General features: G+C 43.6%; 1 protein-coding gene across 5 annotated transcripts in view; it reads right to left on the bottom strand.

Annotated features, from left to right (window-relative positions):
- Positions 1–3,662: 3,662 nt before the first annotated feature.
- LOC126536383 (proton-coupled amino acid transporter 1) overlaps positions 3,663–24,617 on the bottom strand; it is a 110,952-nt gene continuing 89,997 nt past the window's right edge. For all 5 annotated transcript variants that reach the window (XM_072287878.1, XM_055073969.2, XM_050183318.2 and 2 more), the window contains 4 exons: positions 22,803–23,075; positions 22,413–22,588; positions 18,153–18,343; positions 3,663–6,942 (listed from right to left, as the gene is read on the bottom strand). In XM_072287878.1, the coding sequence (XP_072143979.1) occupies positions 6,674–6,942; positions 18,153–18,343; positions 22,413–22,588; positions 22,803–23,075 (909 nt within the window). In that variant the 3' untranslated portion in view covers positions 3,663–6,673. The remainder of the gene's footprint in view (positions 6,943–18,152; positions 18,344–22,412; positions 22,589–22,802; positions 23,076–24,617) is intronic.

Consider the following 24,617-nt stretch of genomic DNA (forward strand, 5'->3'; position numbering starts at 1 on the left):
TGTCAAAGTGACGTAAGTGACTGCCTCAGGTGACAGACGCACATCGTGAAGCGAACACAAGTGCGGTGGAGTGATGCTCGGAGCATCGCGCCTTGAGGCAGTTCCAACTGAAAAACACCGGTTGCGCAGTCGATGAGAGCAGAATGATGGGATAAAAAATCAAATTATCTGGAATATTATTGCTTATATTTTTTGTGCATATGTATTTTGAATTTGACTGCCAACTCTAATATAATGCAAAAATTGCTCTCAATGTCTTTTGCACTTGCTCGTTTACCAAGTTTGCATCCCTGTACCACTACAGGAATTATTGCATCTGCTGCAACCCGCTTTAATAATTCTTTTTTCCTTCGGATTTGATTGCCTATGCGAGCCTGACAGCTCAGTGGACTGTGTGTGTCTGTGCTGTATACTTGCCTGCAAGACTGTGGTAAGCACCTTTATTAAACCAATTTGAGGACTGTTTGGTCCTACAGCCCTATTGTTCTGTCTTGTCTCTATACCCGCCGTGGCCGCTAAGCCACTGCGATGGCTGCATTTCGATGGGGGCGATATGCAAAGACGCTCGTGTCCAGTGCATTGGGGGCGCGTTAAAGAACCCCAGCTGGTCAATATTAATCTGGAGTCCCCCATTACGGCGTGCCTTATAATGAGGTCATGGTTTTGGGACGTAAAACCCAAGAATCAATTTTTTTTATCTGTCTTGTGTGCCTTGACTGTTCCAGTTAACACTGCTTCCCTGCAAAAACTTACAACGCAAAAGAATACAGACGCACATGGTATACAGATGTAAAATTAGCACCTCAACAAAAGTGTTACTTGTGCCAATGAGGGGGAGGGGGATAATTATTTTTGGAACCTCTGTCCAGTTGTCCCATCAAGTTCGTTCGTTTTTCACTGTAGTGAATAAATAACAAATGATTTCATGTGCTGGTACGTTCAAATTATCTATACTGTCTATGTGTGACAATGTTGCTCATGGCCACTACACTCCGTGCATGAGCTACATACATCTGTAAAAGGTATGGAACAGAAGCGGCCCTGTTGCTAGGCATAGCTGGTCGCAGACAGTTGGAATCTCTCATGCGCCGGCCAAACAAAAGTATCCTGCAGGTACGTAAATGAACCTACGAAACCATGTACACATACTTAACGCTGGCAAAACCTGGAACTGTGGCAATTACGCGCGTTTGAGCACAGCACGTGCATGCGTAGTGTTTCAGCAACAGGAACTCTCAACCTGCGTGTGCTTTACGCCTTAAATAATGGTCCTTTTCTCTGTTTCTTCCGCAATTCCAACACGACATTCTTCAGGCCAGTTACCGACTGACGAAGCAAGATCTTGCTTGGAAAAAACTGCTCCGCAGGGCTCGAACGAATTTTTCCGTGGATTTCTTTCGGTAGCATGTTCGCTGCCGTCGGCTACGGCAGGGCCAGCATGGGCGGCGCCACCGTCAAGGCCGCACCGAGCAGAGGAGAAGGGAAGTGGTTGGCACTACATTTGAAGATTGAGGGGCTTTACGAAGATTTTGCTATTAGCGCACCCTACCTCTGTAATAAGTAAGATAACTGAATACTTTGTCAAAAGGTGCCACATGCCTGCCCGTAGTAGGTGGCCTATGTAGCGCTTATTGAAGGTCTTTACGATCGATAGAGCCATTTTAAGAAATAAGTTTGCCAATGGTTGAAGAATGCCAAGGCATGAAAACAGTACCGAGATTGAAATGGCATGAAATCCATGTTGACATAATGAAAGGCATGAAAACAGCCTCATGCCAAGGCATGAGACTGTTTGGAACGCCCATGGGCACATGAAGAATATTGAAGGCCACAGACTTCATTACTTGCGTTTCTTGTGCAAGCTTCTTTAAAACTATGTTGCAGGCAATTGACGGAAGTTTTTATAAATATCTTTTAGTTTTGGTTTACTGAAGCATCTCATGGCTTTTTGTGCATGTTCCGGGGTCAAAGGGCCATTTCACATTTCTTATAATTAAGTCGAAATTATGTTATTTGCACATTTGTCCCACTTTCTCCCTTCTCCCACATACGTTGCATAACGACAAAATATCTCAAGCCAAATGTAACCAGCTGCACCGAGACTTTCATAGAGACTTGCTGGCCAATAATACTCAGTTGGACTAGCATGTTTGTACATGACTGTTTTTACATGCAGTTGCCACAGCACAGATTGCTTGGAGTGAAGTCCTAGACTAAAAGTAAAAGAAAAACATTGAGCCATTTTATTCTGTGAACGTGGATGATTAGCAGAGCTGTATATATGTTGATTGAAAATAAGACATGTGCCATAATGAATTTTGTTTAACAGCATACTCGGTGCTTTCTTACTTTTTTTAACCTTCTTTTGTTGCTTTTTTGGATTTATTATTTGGTCACCAAGTTGACTATCCCTTTATGATCGCTATGATATACGACAGTGGCTTTGTGGCAACACTGGAAAGGTTCTTGGCCAATGTGAGGTATACACGACCGATGATGCATCGTGGGCGCACTGATGTTTGTGTAACATTGAATGCCAACCCTTTCCAAGAGAAATGCCACAAACCACATTCTGTCTGCCGGAGACACTTCTATGTTGACATCGCCCACAATTACGATGGGAGTGGAGTTTGTAGGAGTGCTCCAACCAAAGGTGCATACGCTTGGTGTTTGCGGGACGATCTTCGTCCGTATTACGCACCACCTGCCGTCACCGCTTTTGTTCACGACGGTGTTCTTCGTAGGTGTGCTATTATTCCACAGTCCTCACCACATGCAGCGTACCCATTGCACGTGTGGAAGGGAACTGAGATAAGATTCGTGGTTTGCTTATAGAGCCCATGATGTCAAACTGCAATCCATACTAGAGTGCCTATTCCGGTTTTACGTTACGAATTTTGTTTATCACTATGTTTTGACACTTCTCGCAATTAAACACAGCTGGGACATACCCAGGGATATGCTCTTGCTTTATGCTGAGCTCTCTTAACTCTGGGGTGGCCACCATCTTTCTTGCCTATACACACAAACCACCAGAACTTAGTGTATAACAGCTCTGCCGGAAAAAAGAATATAACTCATCAGAATGCAGATGCTGCAACACACAAGAAAGTCATCGCCCTAGGCACAGTTAGAAGATGCCACCTAGTGCTGGCAAAGCCACTCTGTGCCCCTCCGACCTGCATTTGCCCTTATCTTTTTGGTCTCTCAACATTGTCATTCCTCTGCATGCACTTTCAATTGGACTCACATGAAGCTCCCGAATAACACGGCACTTTACATTCCGAAGCGCTGATGTCACTTTTCAACCTCACAGCAGCTAAGGCCGTGGTGTTAGATTCGAGGTTGTATCTGCAGTTACCACCATTGAAGCAGCTTTCTGAATTTTGCTGACACTTGGCAGGTCAACCGCATTTTAATACTCCAGGAGCTGTGCCTATCCATGTGCTCCTTCAGGTCACACTTGTTACAAATTGGCTGATCTAGGCAAGCCCCTCTCAATTCTCAATACTGTATAAATAGTCAACTGCAGGACAAATGGACATCAAAAGAGCTGGTGATGAAGGATTATGCAGAAACCTTCCAAGCAGGCTAATCAAGCAGTAAGGCACAATGCTGACCCCATCACCATAATAATAATTACAGATATGTTCCACGCACACAATGTTAACAAATTTTCTTTATTTACAGTGATTCAGAAGTCAAAGAGGAAAGGAAGAGAGCAACATTGCATACAATATGCCAGCTGTTCCATATAAATTTCTACTCTGCAAATGTCTTTACGAACAGTGAGCCTTACGGCAGTTTCATTACACCTGTCTTTACACAAGTGAGATAACTGCCCAGCACACCAGTCAATAACGAATCAATCATATGGTCATAAAAATACGTCACATCTTCTTAATATAAGGCAATGCATTTTCTTCACCTAGAAAATTAAGCAATCAATTCAATATGTAATGTTTACATTTACTTATACTTTAATATTACTACAAATGACAATACATCGGTGTATAATACATGCAGTTGTATATATACAAGGGTGCATAACAAAGTATATACATGTAAATCTAAACGTGTATTCAAGCTTCACCATAAAAAGGGAAGAAAAATGGTCCCCATATGACAAAAAGAGCCACACTCACTAAAGAGACAGCAAAAGGGCTAACAATGCTGTTTGTTATGCCAGCATCTATGGGAAGACACTGATCATGTTCAACAGTTCATGCCTCATTTTGATGCAGCTACAAATCAGCCAAGCTATACAGGACAGCCAATACTGATTCAGAGTCAAGACGAAAGTTACTGACAAAGGATCACATGTTCAAAGAAATACTTGCTCATGTAAAAGGCGCCTGCTGGTCTTGTACAGTTTTATCAATAAATATAGAGAAACATGTTAAGGCACACAGTTAAGCATTCTGACACTAAACTGCAATTACCATCTCCTATCAGGCACTTTCACCACAATCGCATTGAGAAAATTATTTGAACATGCAAGTGCACATGAAATGGAAGACTGATTTAAATATTCCAGTTGTCGAAGCTGTTGATGGCGACTGTTTTGTCCAAGGAGTGTAGTCATTAATCTAAGGCACATAGGTTTCAGTTCTCATTGAAAAAAAGAAGTCTACAAGTTATCACAGGTACAGTGCAACAATGCACTGAAAAGATATACTATAAAGGTTCGCTCACTGAAGACACCTGCAGGTTGTGCTGGAGGCAAACCCTCATTTACACATACGTGGTAACACACAGAACGTTCATGGAAGCATCTTCTCCTAGAAGCAGCTGAAATTACCAGACTAGAACAATGCAAAGGCCCAGAGGAAGCAAGCACTCAATATCATATCTCTGAAGAGTACACATTATACCGGCGATACGATACCACACAGCAAGTGGTAGCTTGAGCGAAAAAACATGAAGCTGTACGAGAAACAAGAAAACAACCAAAAAGGCACACGCGAGATGTGAAACAATAGGCTGTACAAGAAGCAAGAAAAATGCTTGCACAATTCCCTATTGTGCCACGTTAAAGATGAAAAAAAAAAAATCTTGAGCAATCACGAAGCGCACGCCAAAATGACGATATTAAGCACTTCAGTAACAGAGGTGCATTGCTCGATGACCTTAGTGGCGTGGCACATGCAAGTGAGTGATCAGTGCACACGATTAAAAACTGTGAGGTGAAATGCATGAATCTAAGCAACCCCTATATTGTTTAGAAAGGCCCACATGACAAGATGGCTTCCAAGCAGCCCAACTATCGCATTGTAAGAGCCAGTGGAAGCCACAGTCTGCTAGGCTGAGGGACTTGGCTTAAAACGAAAAGTGAACAGATTAATGGAATGCGACTGGAAGCCCAAACACACTATCAAAGTCTTTGACAGAGGACTTTGGAGATGCAGCATGAGAATCTCAGCATGCATGACAACTGCTGCCAAATGCTCAGCTCACACTGGCACTGTAGGCAGGAGCATCATTTGGTTACAATGATAACTGCTTTAAATAAACAACACATGAAGAAGTGCACAATTTCTGCTAATTCTCAGCACTTTCTGCAGCCCCTGACAAGGCAGGCTCATTATTTGATCAGGTAACCGTTTACAAATGAAATGAGAATGATGAACATGGCCTAAGGTAGCATGAGTCTTAAAATATTGCAAGCACATCACAAATAAGAAAGCTCCTCCCTAAGGCTCAATAAATACATCCCACTGGCACCTACAGGTAGTCCCCTCTATCCCGATGTCAAGAACAAATGCCAGTCCTTTGTGAGCACACTCAAAAGAGTGTCTCCTTCCTGCACTCAAAAGAGTGTCCTTCCTGCTAGACATTGCTAGATCAAAGAGTGTTTATAGTAAGATGTTGCTTTCCAGAAACTTAAGCTTCAATTCTAATGCTGGTAAAATCATGCAGAGTTCTGTTGCATTCATTACATGCTTAACTGCAAACTTCTAGCAGAATGTTTGTACATAACAATGTGAGCACACTAATTTCATTACGTTCTTAATTCAAGCAGTGCCAAGGCTCAACTCAATGCTCTATCAACACAGGATTGAATAACCAGCATTAGTAGTCAATAATTTTAAGCACCAAAGATCGAAGTCAGCCAGACACCATGACACAAGAAACTGCAAACTCTCCTAGAGAAGTGTATATGTGATTTACACCTTTCACACGCCCTGGCATTTCCTGTGTAGAACTGTGTAGAAGTACGTTGTAAACACCAATTCAATGGCATGTCTAAACTGCAAAAACTTGGTTGGTTTAGGTGAAGCCTTACCAATATGCTTTCTCTAACTGCTGTATACATATATTATACATACGTATATGCATGTCAGCTAGTTCTCAGTCTCCAGACTAGTACCTAACCCCTTAATTTGCACTTGAAAAATGCCTATGCAGAACAATAAGGCACACTTGCATAAGTACATACACAGCTTTAACAGCTAGGATGAGCTGGATCAGATTGCTTATGTCTAGTTAAGCATGAAAAGCTTTTTCCAAATTTTCATACAGAAAAAGTAACAGCTGCACCCCACTTCAATACTTCAGGGCAGTTGAGCACAAACTTCTGCCACGGTCGAACAGGAGACCCCATAACAAATCCTCCCACATCCCCACGCCATGCAAGGGCACAAAGCATATTCACAGCGAGAGCACTGTGTAATCACGATGGGCTGCTGGGTGGACTCGAAAAGGTGTTAATAATTTCTGTGACTGTAACAAATGTCCCGGTCACAAATCCCAGCACTCCAAGTACCGAGATGAAGATGTTCTTGACCCATAGCCAGCTCCACAGGAGTTTACCCTGGTCACCCTCCCACATCGTGAAGATCTCTAATAAGGGAGGCAAGATGAGTGCCAGGCTACTGCTTGCCAATGCTCCAACCAGTGGGATGAAGAGATCCAGCCTGGGCACCGCAACGGCTAGCACGACTGCGTAGGTAAAAAAAAGAAGAAAAAAAAAAAGAGGCACATTGAGGCAAGGCAGCCCTTTCAGGACACCTCAAGGACAGCAAATAGACTGATTTCATAACAGGTTTCACTAAGCCAGTGCTACCACAAGGAATGTCAGAAATTAGTAAAGCAACTAAGTCTTTAGCTGACTGAAGGGCAACTAGGATTTACAGCTAGCTTGCTTTTACTGCAACAGCAGCTGAGAACGCAAAACTGGGTTTGCTTTGTCCTGTCCGTCCTTTCCATTATGCTGATTAGGACATTGTTGTTATTGTGTTGTCAGTCCACTTCAGGCCACCTTGCCAGTGCATTACTCACACTGAAGACACTCCAACGCCCAGCTTATTGACTTACATACACGACATTTTGAATGACAAAATTGTGCCAGTAAGTGCATTTCTGTGTAGTGTGATCAAATAATAAATCACAACATAATAACTGTACCAGATATATACAATAGAGTCGCGATAATCCAAACTTTCAGTTAATTCAAACAAATTTCAAATTTTTGGTTGGCCTGCTATGTTTTCAATGTATTTTAAAGCCACTTAATTCAAACTGCTCTATTGCAATAATTTGGTCAATTCATACTTTTTGCTTGCCTGTGCCGGAAAATGCTAAGCATAACTTTAAGAGACAGAGAGCAGTTTGGATTAGAGAGCAAACAGGTATAGACAACATTCTAATAGACATTAAGAGAAAAAAATTGCACTGGGCAGGCCATGTAATGCACAGGTTAGATAACCGTTGGACCATTAGGGTGACAGAATGGATACCAAGAGAAAGGAAGCACAGTTGAGGACGGCAGAAGACTAGGTGGTGTGACGAAATTAGGAAATTTGCGAGTGCTAGTTGGAATCGGTTGGCGCAGGACAGGGCTAATTGGAGACCACAGGCCTTCGCCCTGCAGTGGACATAAAATAGGCTGCTGCTGATGATGGTAACATTCCCAGAAAACACTACCTTTTGGCATTAACGTTCGGTACATTACCAAACTGACTGTACGATACATTTGCTGGTTGCTTGATCCTGTGTAAACAAGGCACGAGGCACATGCAACAAAAACTGTAGTTGCCTGTCAAAGCATCATCCCCGTAATACTCGCCTGCCCATCTCACGCAAAAACTTCGCCATACACTCAGTTTCTTAATCTGGTACCAGCAAACCTTCTGCACGCCATATGCATGGCTATCGCCGCGAACCCTATTGTGATAACCATCTTCACCTATCTGTTTCGCAGTGTATGGGGCCGTTGGAAATACTGCATGCTTTTCATAGTCGATAACACAAACGCACCACACTTTTCTGCTGCATGTGGCAACAAGCGAGCATCATGTTTCGCTCTGGCGGCATCGCAGACATCATATTCGAGCGTCGCCAACCAACTGAATTTCATTTCTTAGAACACTAAGCAATAGCAAAACGACAATGTGCACCTCGCTTTGCTTTGGCCCGATCAGCTTGACACGTATTGGCATCCCGTGCCACAAAGCTTTGTGCCGAGTGGGTACGTCAAAACTTCCTGCCGAAATGCACCGCTCAAGGAAGCTGAAACTTCTGACATAGCTGAATTCAAGTAGCATAAATGCATGTTTGCCAAAGCCGCAATAATGACAACACACCTCTCAGGCTGCTCAGGCCCCACCAGCTCAGTGGGCGTCAACATCTCGTGCTGCAAAGATTTGTGCAATGCTTTGCATTCTATAGATTTCAACTACAGTAGAGTCTGTCAAGTTTTTTAGCGACATTTTTAGCGACATCGTACATTTTTCCAGTTGGTAAATTTCCTCTCATGTTTTCTTCAATAACATATGAATGAGGGTGAACTGTATATGCTGCACTATAAATGAAAGCCATGTCACGGGTCACTGCCCAAAGGTAGATGTAGATCCTTAGGATATACTTGCAGGTACCCACTCTGGGGGATTGGCCAAGGATCACGAAGGTGAAAGTAAAGTACACGATAGGAGGACAAAATTTTATAATAGGTAAGTTAGAACTGAAAATAAGGGATTGGAGAGCCTGCATGATTTTATGAAAATGGAAAGTTATACGACAACCATACAAATAAAACAATTAAAATTAAATTTGGGTGAAAGGAAAGAAGGCTTAAAATTTTGTATTCAGAGTTAAAATCTTATTGATTGTAAAAGAAAATCTTGGATGGCAGTGCTAACCTTCCCGTCACTGTGCCCAAGTGTAGAGGCACCCAAAGATAGCACATATTGAACAGCTAAATCTAATCCAAGAAGGTGGAATGGTGTTTCTAAGGTTCTTTTTCTTAAGCTAATAAATCATCATCAAGAAATTAAAAAAAAAAATATTCTATGGTCTCACCTTCCCTACACATATGACAAACCGGTGATGGTGCCAGACCAACCCTGTACAAATAAAGGTTTAAAGAAGGTATGCGACAGCAAAGTCTACTAACAGTTACTGCAATTTTCCTCGAGTGGCATACAACGCTTTTTCAGGGGTACAAGTGTTTAAAATCAGAGGAATTCGTTGTAGATGGTACAGTGAATTCTCACAACATCATTTACCTCTGAAATCTCGCAGCTATGATCAACGCTGATGTAGAGAGAATTTTAATGGCTGGGCCAGCAATTGAAGCTTTCGCCAATGAATCGGCTGTTTCATTTAGAACTAGACCTGTATGCCCAGGTACCCAGTCTAAACGGACATTAGTTAAGTGTTAAGGTACTAAGGATTTGAACACTCGTAGAACCTGAGATTCCTTAGGTACTAGTACACAAGGACAAAGAGTCAATAACAATAACTACACGAGCTATTGTTGGGCTTAATTTAGGAAGGGCCAGTACTACTGCTAAAAATTCTGCAAGAAATATTGGTACGAAGTCTGGAAGCTGCAGGGAAAATGACCAATCGAGAATAGGGCTGAATATACCAATACCACATTTTTCTTGGTTCTGCGTGGCATCAGTCGCTATGACTACAATTGTTTATGATTTTATTAAATAATCCTGTAGGATTCACTTAACATTACAGTCGAAACTTGCAATAACGAAATCCCGTGGTAACGAAATATTTTTGTATCCCCGGCGAACACCCATAGAAATCAATGCATTTCGTACCTCTCGGCAATGAAATGTTGCTATACTACAATCCCGCATCAATGAACTTTGCCGGAACGCAACCCCGCATATTACCTACTTGCGCAAGGCTATCAGGCTCCAAAATGTGCTCAAGTGCTATTTCTTTGCATTAAAATTGCGTAAAACACCACTACATTACGCTTGCGTGGGTGCTGCCATTTTTTTGTTTACAAAAACAACCAAGCACCGGAAGTGACTGGATCGGAAGCGATCGCGCCAGAAACAAGTCATCGCCGCCATCTTGTTCATTGATGCCCGTTTGAAGTGGCACACATGTTGATACCGATATGTGACGGCGGTTTTTTGCACACCTAGTGCGGTGCATAGCGAGAAAAATGCACCAAGAACAAGCAAATCTATGTCCCACCTACGTGGAATTGTTTATGGCACTTGAGATGGCGGTCGCAGCGTGGAGTGCCATGCATCAGGCCGTGATTGAGCGATCGTCCAGGAGTACGCCTTCCTTGCTTCAAGAACGCTGGTTCTGGTGCCACCTGACAGCCATCACGTGAGGATTCGGCGGCGGACGTAAATTTGTGCTAAGGGGCCGTAATCTCGACTGACTTCGTTCGGGTATACGAGATACGATCACTCTCACGCTCGGCACCAGAAGCGTCCGTGCCTACGGGTGACAGCGTGTGCTGGAAAAATGCTTCTGCATGTATGGAGCGCTGTTGCTCTGCATCCGGTGCCGAGTTCCGCAACATCTTGCAAAAATGATCATATCTCGGAAAGCAATTGACCAAGAACACTGCTCCAGGGCAGTGCTGCCTCTGCTGATCGACGCATGCGGCGCACTTTGTACTGTCGGCAATGCGGTCCTATATCCTCGAGCAAGCTTGCCAAAGTAGGCTAACGAAATTTCGATTGCAAATTTTTGTTCTGCGAGGCATTGCCTATCTGTGCTGTCTCATTTTGCAACAACGAAATTCTCGCGAACGCGAATTTTTTAGCATTCCCTGCTGATCTCATTATTGCGAGGTTCAACTGTACTTGGAAAAATATCGTCAAATTGTAGGTTAAGAAAACTTTCGCCACCACAAATGGGCTTTGCCTCTCTGATCCTATCATTCAACGGATCGAGAAGAGCTTGTACAAAACTAACTTGAGGTATATGGATCCGAGGCCAATGTACATAAAAAACATACTAGGCTGAGAAATCAACACTCTTTAGCAACATGTTATTGTTGAATTGTATGCCTTTAAAAATGCTTGTACGGCAAGTACACGAAACAGAGTTAAAAGAAAAGGAATTCTTGCTTCTATATGCAAAATAGTATTTGCTAATAAATATTTAGGTAGCCCTAACACAGTCCTAATGCCTCGTTTTCCAGAAAAACAAGAGGGCGAAGCTGTAGCATAGGCAGGCGCCCTAGAGAATATAACACACACCCGAATTCCAGGACATACATATGCTATTTTGAAAACAAGGTGGCACTGCGCATCCCTGATCGACTGTTGCTCATCCTACATAATAATCCCACCATTCAAATGCCCTTTGCTGCAATGTGATTTATGTGCATTGGCCACGAAAGAGAGCTGTCTTGTGGAATCATATTGAGCTGGTACAGAGATATGTGCACTGGGTCCTCTAAAGGAAATGCTAGCAATGAGCACTTGTTCATGTTTAGAGCCAGACGAATGGTATTAAAGGGCCCCTGAAACAGTTCGGACAAATTTTGTAGATGCATAGGGTACAGCTTAAGTAGAACATTCACACCACAATTTAAGTGAAGCGTTACGTATTAATGGAGCTACAAGCGATTAGAAGTTACCCTCCTCCCTAGTCATGCTTTTCCTCCTCAACTCGTTCGCCGAGCGATCGGGGCTAAGCTCCGTCTTCACTGGTTACGCGTCACGATGCAACGTCACATCGTCCACTTCCGGTTGTTTTGGAGCCCGCCCCCGCCCGCGTGAAACCTCTCCGCTAGCCGCTTGGCCGTCGACCCCAAGCGAGAGCTATCGAAGCAGCGTGCGCTGCGAGCATTCTGTCGTAGCGCCGAACGTGTTCTGTCGTAGCGCCGAACCACAGACAAGCTGGTCATTTCGGCAAATGACTGGAGGCATAAACTCAAGCTGATGAAGGAACTTTAGCGTAGACGTACGTGCGGCCTGATCGGTTTGCACGGTCCAGCCACTTGTTGGCGCAGCGCTTAACCAGCCAAACAAAGCGCTAATATTGCTCTAACCAAGTGTAAAACATTTTAAACATTTATAAAAACAAAGTGTTGATGATTACACTCCTGCGAAAAATACACACCAGCAGCCAAAGAAGAATACACTTCGTTACTGCTACTGTGTATGGTTGAGCTCTGTGCCACCAGGTGGCTGCACCGTGCAGACCATTCGCATTTGCGATTCTGCTCATCCCATGGCTCATCCCGTTACGGCACAGTCAAGCGGCCAGACCCTGTCCCCTTGCGCTTGCATTTGCCCTAATACCGGACTTGCGAAACGCTATTGCGTTAGTAATTTTCCGGTGTAAAGTGACGGCCACAAACGCGCAAACCCTGGCGCCGATCGGATAGCGGCAGTCCGATGCGCAGCAGCCAGCTCGCTCGTATGCTGCCTTGCAGAGGGACACGATGTCGCAGCTTGACATATTGCCAGTCGCTACGTTTGCAGTCCACAAAGCAACAAAGTCGAATCATAGTGCTCGCGAAAAGACTGAGACCGACTCTGACCGCGGAGCTCTCGTCAAAATGGAGTACGTTGTAACACAAGCAGACGACACTTGCTGTGCGCCGGAAGTGCTTAATTGTATTGAAAAGTCGCTCTTGTGCATTCTCTTTATGTTACTTTCTGTTTATAAAAACAAATGAACTAACATTGCAACTATTACGAAGATCATTTGTTTACCATAAAGTTGGAAAAATTATTGATCACGCGCCCTGGTCAGCCAATCGGATAGCTCGCCCCACTGACGTCATATGGGTGATTTTCGTCATATGGGTAGGGGCGGCTTAAAATTCCGCCGAGCAGCGTGCTCCGATCGGCAGCGATGTGCATTTTTAAAATCTTATAATAAATTACACGCTTTACGCGGAGCACTTAGATGTGTCAATTAATGATCAGAAAGACCTACTCTAACGACTCAGTACGTTTGTAGAAAATCGTCAAAATCGTTTCAGGGTCCCTTTAAGAGTCTTCTAGAACAGATAAATATCTTTGCAAGTTTTCATTAAATGTGTGAATGTCCTTTGACAATGAGAGGAATGCTATGTCATCCGCATACACGTAAGTATGCATGTCCTCTTGGGATGGGATGGAGATCAATGAAGTATTAAGTAACACTGGAAATAACACTGCTCCCTGTGTGGAACTCCCTTTTTCCTGCTTATATGTACGCAATGAAAAGCCGTTCTGAAAGCACTAAAATTCTCTGCCACGTAAAGATTGCTTAATCCACACTTGTAAATATTTGGGAAAGTTAAGTTCCCGCAGGCCGGTTTACCAGTATCCCGTGCTCAGTGCTATCATATGCCTTGGTGATATCAAGCATAACAAATACCACATACTGGACTTGGTGCCATGCAAGTTGTATACAATGAGAAAAGGGCAGCTCAAAAATATTCTTTTTTTTTTGTTTGGCCCTGTTCTGACTTACCCCTGTATTGCCTTCCTTCACTCCATCAGGCTGAGCACAGTTAAAAAATTTTATTATTATTTGAGGCTTAAGGTTATGAGGCATGCCGTAGTGGGGGACTCCAGATTAATTTTGAACACCTGGGGTTTTTTCACGTGCACCCAATGCACAGCACATGGGCGTTTTTGCATTTTTGTCCCCACCAAAATGCAGCCACCACGGCGGGTTTTGAGAACAGTTGAGCTCCTTGACTGCAGAATATCCTATGCTTCTCAAGAAATGCCGCAGAGTGTCAACAAAGCGCAGTGACCACTTTTGTTCAAGGGTCATGCTACCATCCACTTTTTCGAGTAGAGGTGGAGTGTGGAGCAGAGAAACGTTCTAGAATGCAGAGATTACAGCTTGAAAAAGATGCGAGTCCAAATGTCGCAACAGAGTTACTCTAATTTTTTTTACCGGTTCCTACGTTCCTGGGAAACACGATTTTTCGGCACCAACGTTCAGTATGTCGCCAAACTGCGATCGTATGATACGTCTTCCGGCCGCTAGATTTCATGCGAATAAGAAAATGTGCGAGGCGCGCGCGATCGAAAACACTATGTAGCTGTCCGCTGCAACAGCTCCACCACAATACTCACTCGCCTGTCTCACGTGAAAATGCCCACGTGCACTCAGTTTCTCATTCTGGTATTAGCAAATCTTCTCCGGGGGCTTTGCATGCGGTGTAAGGTCACACTGTTGGAAACTGCTGGCGATTTTGCTCGGCGGGGTCGTTCGTACTGCTTTGCGCGGTGCCGTTTAAGACTGCTCAAATGGTGTTTATAATTGGATATGACATGTATTTATGCCTTAGGAATAGATGCCTTTCTTTCTCTTTATTTTATTTTATTTATTTTGAATACCGCTCGTGACTGCGCAAGCATTGCGGCCGCAGTGTGGGCTTTCACTCTACTATGTTATTGTACTATGGAGAACTATGGAAACAAATTGGAGAACAAATATTTTTGTTGTTCTTCACGCAGTATGTATCTCTTGTGTGTATTTTTGCGCATATAGTTTTTCATCAGTAGGTCTTGTGCAACGCAGACAGAAAAAAAAATATGCAAGCTTCCTGCTTGCCACTTCAAGCAAATAAAACATATCGGCCCAATTTGGCACCCTGTACTCAGACTTACGGGAAGTATTCTTATAGAAAAAGAAAACTGCAGTGCAACATACAATTCATGTTTCTGTATTCCTCGCATAACAGAACATGGAGTAATTGGCAAGCATTCTTTTATTGTGGTCAGCACTCGGGCGCCGAAGACAGTTTTAGGTAGCTATTATACATTCTACCCTTTGGCTCGTAAGCTGTGTGAAATATTTGTCCAGTCCGTGCTTAAGAACATCAACAAAAGAAAACTCAGTGCCCCTTCACACTATGAAGAAGGATGACCAGCAAAGTGGTGTATGTGGACCCCTAAATGGTGAACTGCACCTCTGACGCGGGTTGGCCCGGCATTGCACTATGCTCAGGATATTTTTCTACACGCAGACAAGATAGTGGGGAAAGTAGCCGTTAAAAACTTCGCTCTTAAGAAAAAAAAAAAGAAAGAAGGCGGCACAGTAGTTTAATTAGTGGCTGCATAGTGGATATGGCACTGCGCTCTTAAGCTCACGGGTTTAAACCAGGTGGCGGAATTCGATGGGAACAAAATGGGAAAAACACTCGTGTATTTCTGTTAAGGTGCACGTTAAAGAACCCCTGGTGGTGAGAACTTAACAGGGTGCCTCATAAGCATATTGCCAGACCTAAAATGCAAGAATATGCTTAATTAAAAAGAAAGAAAAGAAATAGAAGGTATCTGCGTCCTTTGGCTTTTTTCAAGGGGCGTAAGCAAAAGAAATTATTCTCGAGTCTGATCTCCAAGAGAAACATGTTACGCTTATCATTATATTTCATACCTTAATGTAATGCCGTTCCCGATTGTACGTCCGCTCAACTAAGCAGCTTCTGTATTATAAACGGCTGCTTTCAGTTATCTAGTGCACTATCACAAGGACAATAATGTAGCATCTAAAGGCAAGGCATGCCTCACATACACATAGAGAGATTTGTAGATCTGCGGTGTTCGTTGAAAAAGGTGGTACCACATTGGGCACCCATTTTTAATGGGTTACAGTCTTGCAGACCCCCCATGGCGAGACTCAAAAAAAAAAAAAAAAAAGTTTTCCTTGCCTGAATCAAGTTTGCAGATTTACAGGCTGTCCCGAAACAAGGTGTTTATATTGAATGACAGCTAGGAACTTGTTCAGCAGAACCGATTAGCACTCGTGCGTGAATTCTCTCAGGAACTGGTGCGCCTCTGCGCAACAGCCACTGTTCTCCAGCAGCACAATCATTCGGAATAAGAGTCCTCACTTGCACGGGCTCCTCACCTTCGAGACTTCAAAAGTGCTGTCATGCATTACATTCGAATGGAAACGGCTATTTGATAATTTTTAATAGTGAATTCTGAAGTGGAATACGATCTGAATAGCAAATACTATTCATTTAGACTACTACTTCATTTCGCCTACTGGCACGTTGAAGGATATCGCCAGACAAGCCATGGAGATTACACTGATAAAGACTTCCCGGTCTCCCCAATTCAGTATGAGTACATAGGCGATATCTTTTCCCCAACACTGTTGTTCATACAAGTACAATAATTGCCTTGATTCCTTTTCTCAAGAAGTCAATTGGTTCACCCGGGGCTGGTGCACCTTTTAAACAAACACACTCATTCCGGTCGGGAGACTTCACTTTATCAATCAGTACATTTAGAATATTTGGTAATTGTTCTCTTACATACATGTTGTAGATATATATGTCTATGTACCCTTATATTTACCTAGATGAATTGGTCATCTGCATCTCTTCACGCCACGGAGTTAATAAACCAAGTTTATTTCACTATGATATTGTTTTCCTTGATCACCGTCCCTGATCAATATTCCACCAACAAGAAGCGCATGTAAAATGACATGATATCAATAAAATTTTCGTATGTAGCTTCATGTTGCAGATAGGCGGCTTTTGTGGCAAAAATAATGTGTTACTTTTCGAAAACAGTGTTAAAAATAGCAGTTTACCTGGCTAAAACTACAATTGGTACCGGCCGACAAGAGTAGCGGGCACACCAAAACAAGTAAAACCATAAAAAATTTTACTGCACGGACTTTTTGCAAGAAAACTGAGCGTCTGCCAGCGTCCTCGCACCGCATGCGCGCTCGCTAGCAGACGACGCACTTGACAACGACAGCGAAATTGAAGACGTCAAGTTGAATAACCCATGCCTCAAATATGTATACGTAGCAAAAAGGTGTCAACATAAATTTGCAGTGAAACTAAAGCACTACTATAAGAGCATACGCACGCAATCAGTCTCAGGGCCCACAGTGAAATTATGTTTATTTAATATGCTGCAAAGCGCGTCTCCACCCCAATCTAATTGGCTCGCAGTGCCCTAGCAAAATTTTTCCACATGCGGCGCCTCAGCGAGAAAGCACCGTTTGGCCCACTTGACCATAGTCTAGTACACTCTCGTTCTGGCGTTGCTATCATTCACGTGCAATTTCTACTGATGACTATGGCGATGCGAACTCTGCCGCTTCGTTTCAGTGGGCATTAACGTCGTTCTTGCTCTTTCGCATCACACATTTGTGCCGCTCCGCATTTGCTGAGCTCCGAGAGTTGTCCGAATTGACCGATGTGCAGCCAAATACGTCCGAATTAACGAGAGTTCCATTGCATTAAATAACGCATATGCCTGCCGGGACTAAAGGGGAAGTCCGAATTATCGGATGTTCTGAATTAACCAGGGTCGAATTAACAAGGTTTTGCTGTACCAGCAAATCTGCACCCGGGTTGTCACATGCCGTGTTCACAGCTATCGCCCCCAAGCCGACTGCAATAAGCATCTTCAACTATCTGTTTTACAGCACATGGTGCATAGTGTTATTGGTAGTGTACTGCATGCTTTTAGTAGGTGGTAATCCAAATGCACCGCCGTTCCCTGTTGCAGGCGGCGCGATGTGGACATGTTTCGCTTCGGCGGAATCCGGTGGCGCCCACCAGCTCGATTCCGTTTCGGTTTCTTGTTGCCCCCTTAAAACACCAGGCAGCAGGAGAACAATAAAACGCGTTTTGTGCCGCCGGAGCACCACCAGCTTGATGCGCATCGGCGTCTCACGCCGCAACAATCCGCACGACGTTTCGCATTACGTAGACGTCAATAGATGAATCTGTCAAATTTTTTTAGTTACATCGAATCGTATGTTTCCCGGTTAGTGTGTTTTGTCTCGCGTTCTTTTTTCCAAAATGTATGAATGAGGTTCTACTGTGCATAGGAGCCTACACCATACTCCTACATAGTAAAACGTAAGCCTACAATACCACATAGTACAAGCCACCACGTGGAAAATAACAGTAAAACAGCAACAAGAAAGCAGCCCTGAATACGTACAGGTCATGGTAACCAGAGCAGTGCGTAGCAGGAATTCGAAGACCATCACAACCCGTGGGGAATGCTTTCCTTGGTCAAGGGAAAACCGCTTCACTACGGAAGGCCAGATGATCTGGACAGGCACATACATTTGCAGAGCGTATGAGAGAAAGATGGAGACTGCAAATATGAGCCGGATCACTTCGTTCAACCTGAAAACATGCAAATGAGGAAAAGAGGATATTAGCATCACCTCTTGAGGTCCATCTTCGCACACAAGAACATCACAGCACTGACAGCTTTTTTTTGTACAACATATCTGGCGCTTCAAGGAACGAGTGCATAAAAGTGCAGACGGTATCGTAGCCAGTTGTGCTCCTTTCTGCCCAAAACTGCCCATAAACTGTCCAAAGTGTCCTGTTCCCAAGTCTAAAAGCACACATTCACCACCTGCTGTGGCTATGCCCAGGAAGGAGACATACACGAGGCAAGATTCCAGAAGTTGACCTGTGGGTTTATCAAACTGAGTTACATATACACCCTTTTTTCATGGGTGCCATCATATTGCCTACGCATTGGCAGCATCTATCGGCAGTCGGCATGGATGAGCGCTCTGTCTTGTACGTCAAGTATACGCTCAGCACTGGTTTCCGGTGTTTGTTCTTGTGCTTGCACGGTCTAATTAGTGCGATGTGGTGTCTTCTGCATGGAAAGCGGCTCTGTGAGACTTACTGATATGGTTCAAGTCGGCATGGCCAGACTTTCTGTTGGCATTGAGGCGGACGGAGCACACAGTGCGATATGTGCACGCGTGTTTGTGCCTACAATCAGCCTCAGAGATCAATTGCGTATTTCTGAAAATTCCATTCACTAATGTGACTTTACAGCAGCATTCTCCTTTAGTTCTAAGCTGCGGTTTAGGAGCAATGAAACATACCCGACAATCGCAACAGCGTAGGTACCGTTCCGCTATGGTAGAAGTTGTGCTGTTATACTTTGAGAAGTGTTCAAACTGTTAGCTGTAGATTACATTGCGTGACTACTTGGTTCAGTGGGTGTGGTTTCCACTCATGAATAAAATAGTTTTGGTTAGTAATAACAGCATACCTTACAGTGTGAGTTACACTTGTCCAGCAGAGTGACTGCTCACGAACTGTGCGAGCATCCGAAGCAGTGGTAGATGCCGGATTATAGATATCTTTGCTCTATATAGTGCATGGGTACAAGCATGAGACATCAACGTTTATAGATCTATAAACGTCTTGTGGCATGACCATGCGAGGTCTTATTGCAGTGTTAGCGTCTTTTCTTTTCTTTTTCTCTTTTCTTTCTTTCTTCTTTTCTTTTTTTGAGACAAACGATGATAACCAAATTTACTTTTCGGTTTTGTTTGTTCCATTCTCTACGATGCACTCACCCATATTACAGAAACTTTGTCCTCACAAATAGCCGTCGCATTCTTCTTGTGCGATCCCTCTTAGATATTACGTCCTTACAGGGCAAAAAAAGGCAATGCTGAAGCACATAGCTTATATATGTATCGTGCTGGTTCACCAACCGCAGTGATCACTGTGCTGAGCAGTGCCATCAGCCTTATACAGGAAGCTAGCGTAGACACATCATAGTAATTTCAAGTCTACTAGACTTCAAATGCGTGAGCACGATGCCGATGCATCACAAATACATTTGATAGTGCCTCGCGCTTAGATGTTTCAGGTTGCCTTAGGTTGGCCATACATGGCTTATATGCTTTAGTTCCTATGCCAAGCGATGAGATAGTGAGCAGATTTTTCATTTCTTGGCAATATACAGACACCGTTTCTTTTTTCTCGTTGAATTAAAACCGATGCATCTAAAATAGTTCACAACACATACAACTACCGCAGCTGACGATGCGTGTCACATGTTTGCACCTCCAAGAGATAGTTCCACATACTGTAGTTACTGATGCACTGAAAGGCTACACACTGGTTCCCCGACGACCTTGTATGAATGGACATTGCTTAAATTTCACAAAGTACGAGCTAAAACATCCGCAGCACGTGACAGCAATACTTTCAAGCAGCGTCGCGCTGGATTGCACAAGCCAGAGAGGAGGAAAGGCTCGCACCTCGCCCTTCCCTCCTCGCCCGATGAAAAGGTCGATATAGCCTCATGGACGATGAGTTCTAGAAGCTACTGCTATAATTTCTGTAGGCGGCCTCATGTGCTGCTCGGCAACTTGTTCAAATTAAGGGGAAAATAATGTGGATACTCAAATATCAGCGAATTATATTGAATAGTGAATATTAAAATAATTCAATTTGTGAATCGTATATCTCCTATTCGACTTCTAGAATATTCGGTATATTCAGTGTAACACCTGGAGTAGTCAGCACCTTAATGCATGCAGCCTTTTCACAGTGCGCAGTCTCTGTCAGTACGAGGCTTGTTGGTTGGCAGGAGTGATCAAAACTGATAATGCGACGTGGACAGAGGGAATGACAACAAAACCAATGGGTGTTTCAGAAGAGGCAAAAGCATGCGTGAAGATTGGGCCGATTAGCCACTGGAAAGCATGCAGATTGTATCAGATACGCATGCTCACAGACACGTATGTAAGCAGATCAGAGCTTTCCGTCCACATGAGAGTTTAAGCGCAACGATGAACTTACAGCCTTCAGTCTATTATGCGTAATCGATGCTGCGTTGTTAAGCGTCATCAACTAAGGTTAAAGTTTAGTGTAGAATTGATGCAGATCTATTCGCAGCGGTTGCACGACATTCAGAAAACCAACAAACCAGCTCAGCTTAGCCAATGAAAGCGAATGTATGGGATGACCGTTGTTCACGACCACTATCTTTGCAAACCATTGTTTGGCAGCCCCTTGTTCCCCAAAACGCCCTTCTTCTCATAGCTTTGACCGACCCATCTCAAGACTAACTTTGGATTTACATGGTGGGCTTGAAATTGTCATGTGACTGGTGTGCTGACCACATGGCTGCAGACGCATTTACACCGATGGCATGTGGACACAAAATGGAGGGAAAGGGAGGGAGGGGGGGGAGGTGTTGCGCGAACTTCCGTGGGCCTCTTGATTTGAGAACTTACGACTGGGGCAGCAAATGACACCGAACCCGGCAGTGAAAAGGCGCCCGCTCTTTACCATCAGCGCTGACTGTGACCAACCCATGCTGCACCAATGACCACACAGGGTGCTGCCATGTATAGTCTAGTGATTTGTGGTCCTCACTTCTGTCTGTTGTGCAGATTAGCCTTAACCAGCTGACAATAACACAAAGAAACTAACTGTCATAAAGACAGAAAAGCTCTTCTGTTTTCATGCACTTGACCCGGTGAGAAAAGGGGGTGGGGGAATGTGCCTGGTGTGCCGCCCCCTTCTCCCCATGGTATAAACCAGCATCCTAATTCAATCTGAATGATGGTTAGAGCCCAGAAAAGTTGCCTGAAGAAAGAATGACATCTTGACACGTGAAAATATGAATCACGAAAAAAATTCTGCCTAAAATATATTACACGATCATTGGGCTTAGCACACACTTCATGCATTTATCCTTTAGGCAAACAAAAAGAATTATTATGATAGCTAAAATAGAACAGAAGCTATTTTCTCTCCAATATTACAAGTGTGTCAAAATTGTTTTCGGAAATCAAGGAAAACATTTCAAGGCATCTTTATTAGGACAAAACTTGAAAAATCGCATGGAAATGAATGGTCTCGGGACCTTATGGAATGAGTCTTACGGAAATGAAGGGTCTGATGAACTTTATGGAATGAATCTTATGGAAATGAAGGGTCTCGGAAATGCGAAGATGCCCTAACTGAAAATACAAGTTTTGGGCCAATTTTTGGCCTTGAAGTGCAGCTCCCTCCTGCCTTCCTCTTTAAGCAGAATATGGTAGGCCAACATCGTTAGCTATAAGTGCTCTGTGATTAAGCTCTGTGTCACAAGACGTCGATACCGGCATTATTGCTGCTGTGCGCCTATCCGGTAACCTTGTATTCTGCAAACACTTATGCATTAACGGACAAGCTCAAGGTCGTTGTTAGGTACAGTCAAGCGTTAATATAATGAATACGGATATAACGAGTTATTGGACATAATGAAGCAAACCTAAAGTGTTCCCTCGCCAATAAATAAACATGTAACGAATATTACATATAGCGAAGGTATTTTCGTGTGGGCTGGGACTGTTATAGTGAGGCTTGCTTGTACAATTTTTGGAAATGTCAACATGCATCTGCCACAATGCTGTCACACCCTTACAGAAGCACTTACGGTGTAGGTGGGAAATTGAGGGTGATGCTTCCAGCAACATGTTCGCCATACTTTAGGTAACCAAAGAAGCCGATAGCGGTGTACAAGCACACTACCATGACCATGCCCGTGTTCAGCACACCAGACACACCTCCAAAGTCCTGAGGGCTTTTCATTTCGTTTTCCAAAGGCAGCACCTGAAACAAAATGCACGGTGTTAACCAAACGAACTGTGACTGTGACTGAGTGGTTATGAGCATAATGCTGTGACCTGCAGTGCTGTGATTTCAAATTCCACAGGGCATTACTTTCTTTGTCTATTTCTTTTTTTTAACTGGCTTCACCATTAAAAAAAAAAAATTAAATGCTCCGAACACAAGGCACAGTTTGGTATGATGCTATGCTACTCACAATGCCTATGCCCTCAAAGGCATAGATGACGGTGCCAAAGTACAGGGGCAGGCGGCTCACACCCAAGTGTAAGGGCCGCTCGCTGATGCTCGGCATGTCCTGGAGCAGGTTGTAGAAGATGAGCACCATCCCTGTGATCTGCAGCAGGTTAGCAAGTGTGGATGCCACAGACAGCATTCGAAGGCTTCGAATGAAGTTGTACAGAACCATGGCAGGCAGCAGGATGGCCAGGTAGACATACACGCTCATCTCAATGCCTTGACCATGAAGTACCTGCATAAATCAGAATGCAAAGAAAGGGGGTTAACTGAGGGGTCCGATCTTTATTAATCATATCATGAGAAGCCAACAAACAAAGACACCAAGGAAAACATAGGGGAAATTACTTGTACTTACTAGTCAGATTAAAGAAAACAATAAATTAATGGCAGTGAAAGTGGATGAAAAAACAACTTGCCGCAGGTTGGGAACAATCCTGTGTTCGCATTATGCGTAATGACCAGTTGTTTTTTCATCCACTTTCCTTTCCATTAATTTATCATTTTCTTTAATTTAATTGGCAAGTACAAGTAATTTCCCCTATGTTTTCCTTGGTGTCTTTGTTTGTTGGCTTCTGCATAAAACAGGAATGACAAGAGCCAAGAGATTACTCCAAATGCCTTGCAGCAAGCTTGACCTGCTACACCTGGGTTTTCCAAGGAGTTAACTTATCTCATGCGCAGAAGTTACGGGGATACACAAGTCAACAGCATGCTGAAACGTCTTCCTGACTTGCCCATTACGAACACAGTTACCCTGTTATTCTATTAAACTATCATATTTGTTCACCAAGTGCTCTTGACTTCAACTCCTCTGTGCAACGCCATGAAATAATGCTGAAATCCTAAAGCTCTATCAAGCAATGGCCATGAGCGTACATGCGGATGTGCTGGAAAGTGTGGAGTCAATGCAACTAAACCCTTCTAAACTAATCCCGCCCCCTGTTTTTCTTTTAAGTTAGCAACGACAAGCCTTATCTTCGGCATATTGACGCAGCACTCAGTAATGTTGCAATGCTTTAACTTCTCCTCATGGGCAGCTTAAATTAGGGTAGCTCGACTTTGGGCTAGTCGGTCAAACATCTTGGAAAATTGTTGCACTGCAATAACCCACACAAAGACTTGCACAGTAACAAAGTGGCACACAAACAAATGCAAACTACCAACTGGAACACTACACACAAAATGTAGAAATACGCAAGAAGAAAAATAAAAAATAAAGAACAAAAGTAAGTGAGGTAAATGATGACAGTAGCACTGACAGCACCAATACGACAGGCAGCGACAAGCCCCCAACAGCACACCTTTTATGGACATGAAGAGCTCATTTGACATAAAGACATGGCTACTAAATAAACAAATAGTGGATGGCAAAATCGCACACATAAGTGCGAGCTGAAAAAAAAAAAAAATCAACGACGATTACAATAGTCCCTAATGCAAAATTTGAGCGCAGCCTTGTATATGTGTTCATTTCGCGATATGTTGGCTGGCGCAGACAATTTGTCTCGTGCAGCATGTTCCAAACAGAGTGAAGTGTGGTGCATCTGCCTCCCTAATTGAGAGATGAGAGGCAGCACATGGGTGACGCGTAGGTGCAATTCACAGCAGCCGCCGCAGACAGACCTCCACTCATACAGCGCTTTGTTTCGATACAGACAGTGTGCGCTACTCTGATGCCACACTGTAGCGATTGTCACTGCACAGCCTTCCTTGCATGGCACTATGCTTTTACGCTTCCGTTTCACCAACAACGAGAGTGGTCCTTCGTCACGGG

Source organism: Dermacentor andersoni, chromosome 4 (assembly GCF_023375885.2).
Source record: "Dermacentor andersoni chromosome 4, qqDerAnde1_hic_scaffold, whole genome shotgun sequence".
NCBI lineage: Eukaryota > Metazoa > Arthropoda > Arachnida > Ixodida > Ixodidae > Dermacentor > Dermacentor andersoni.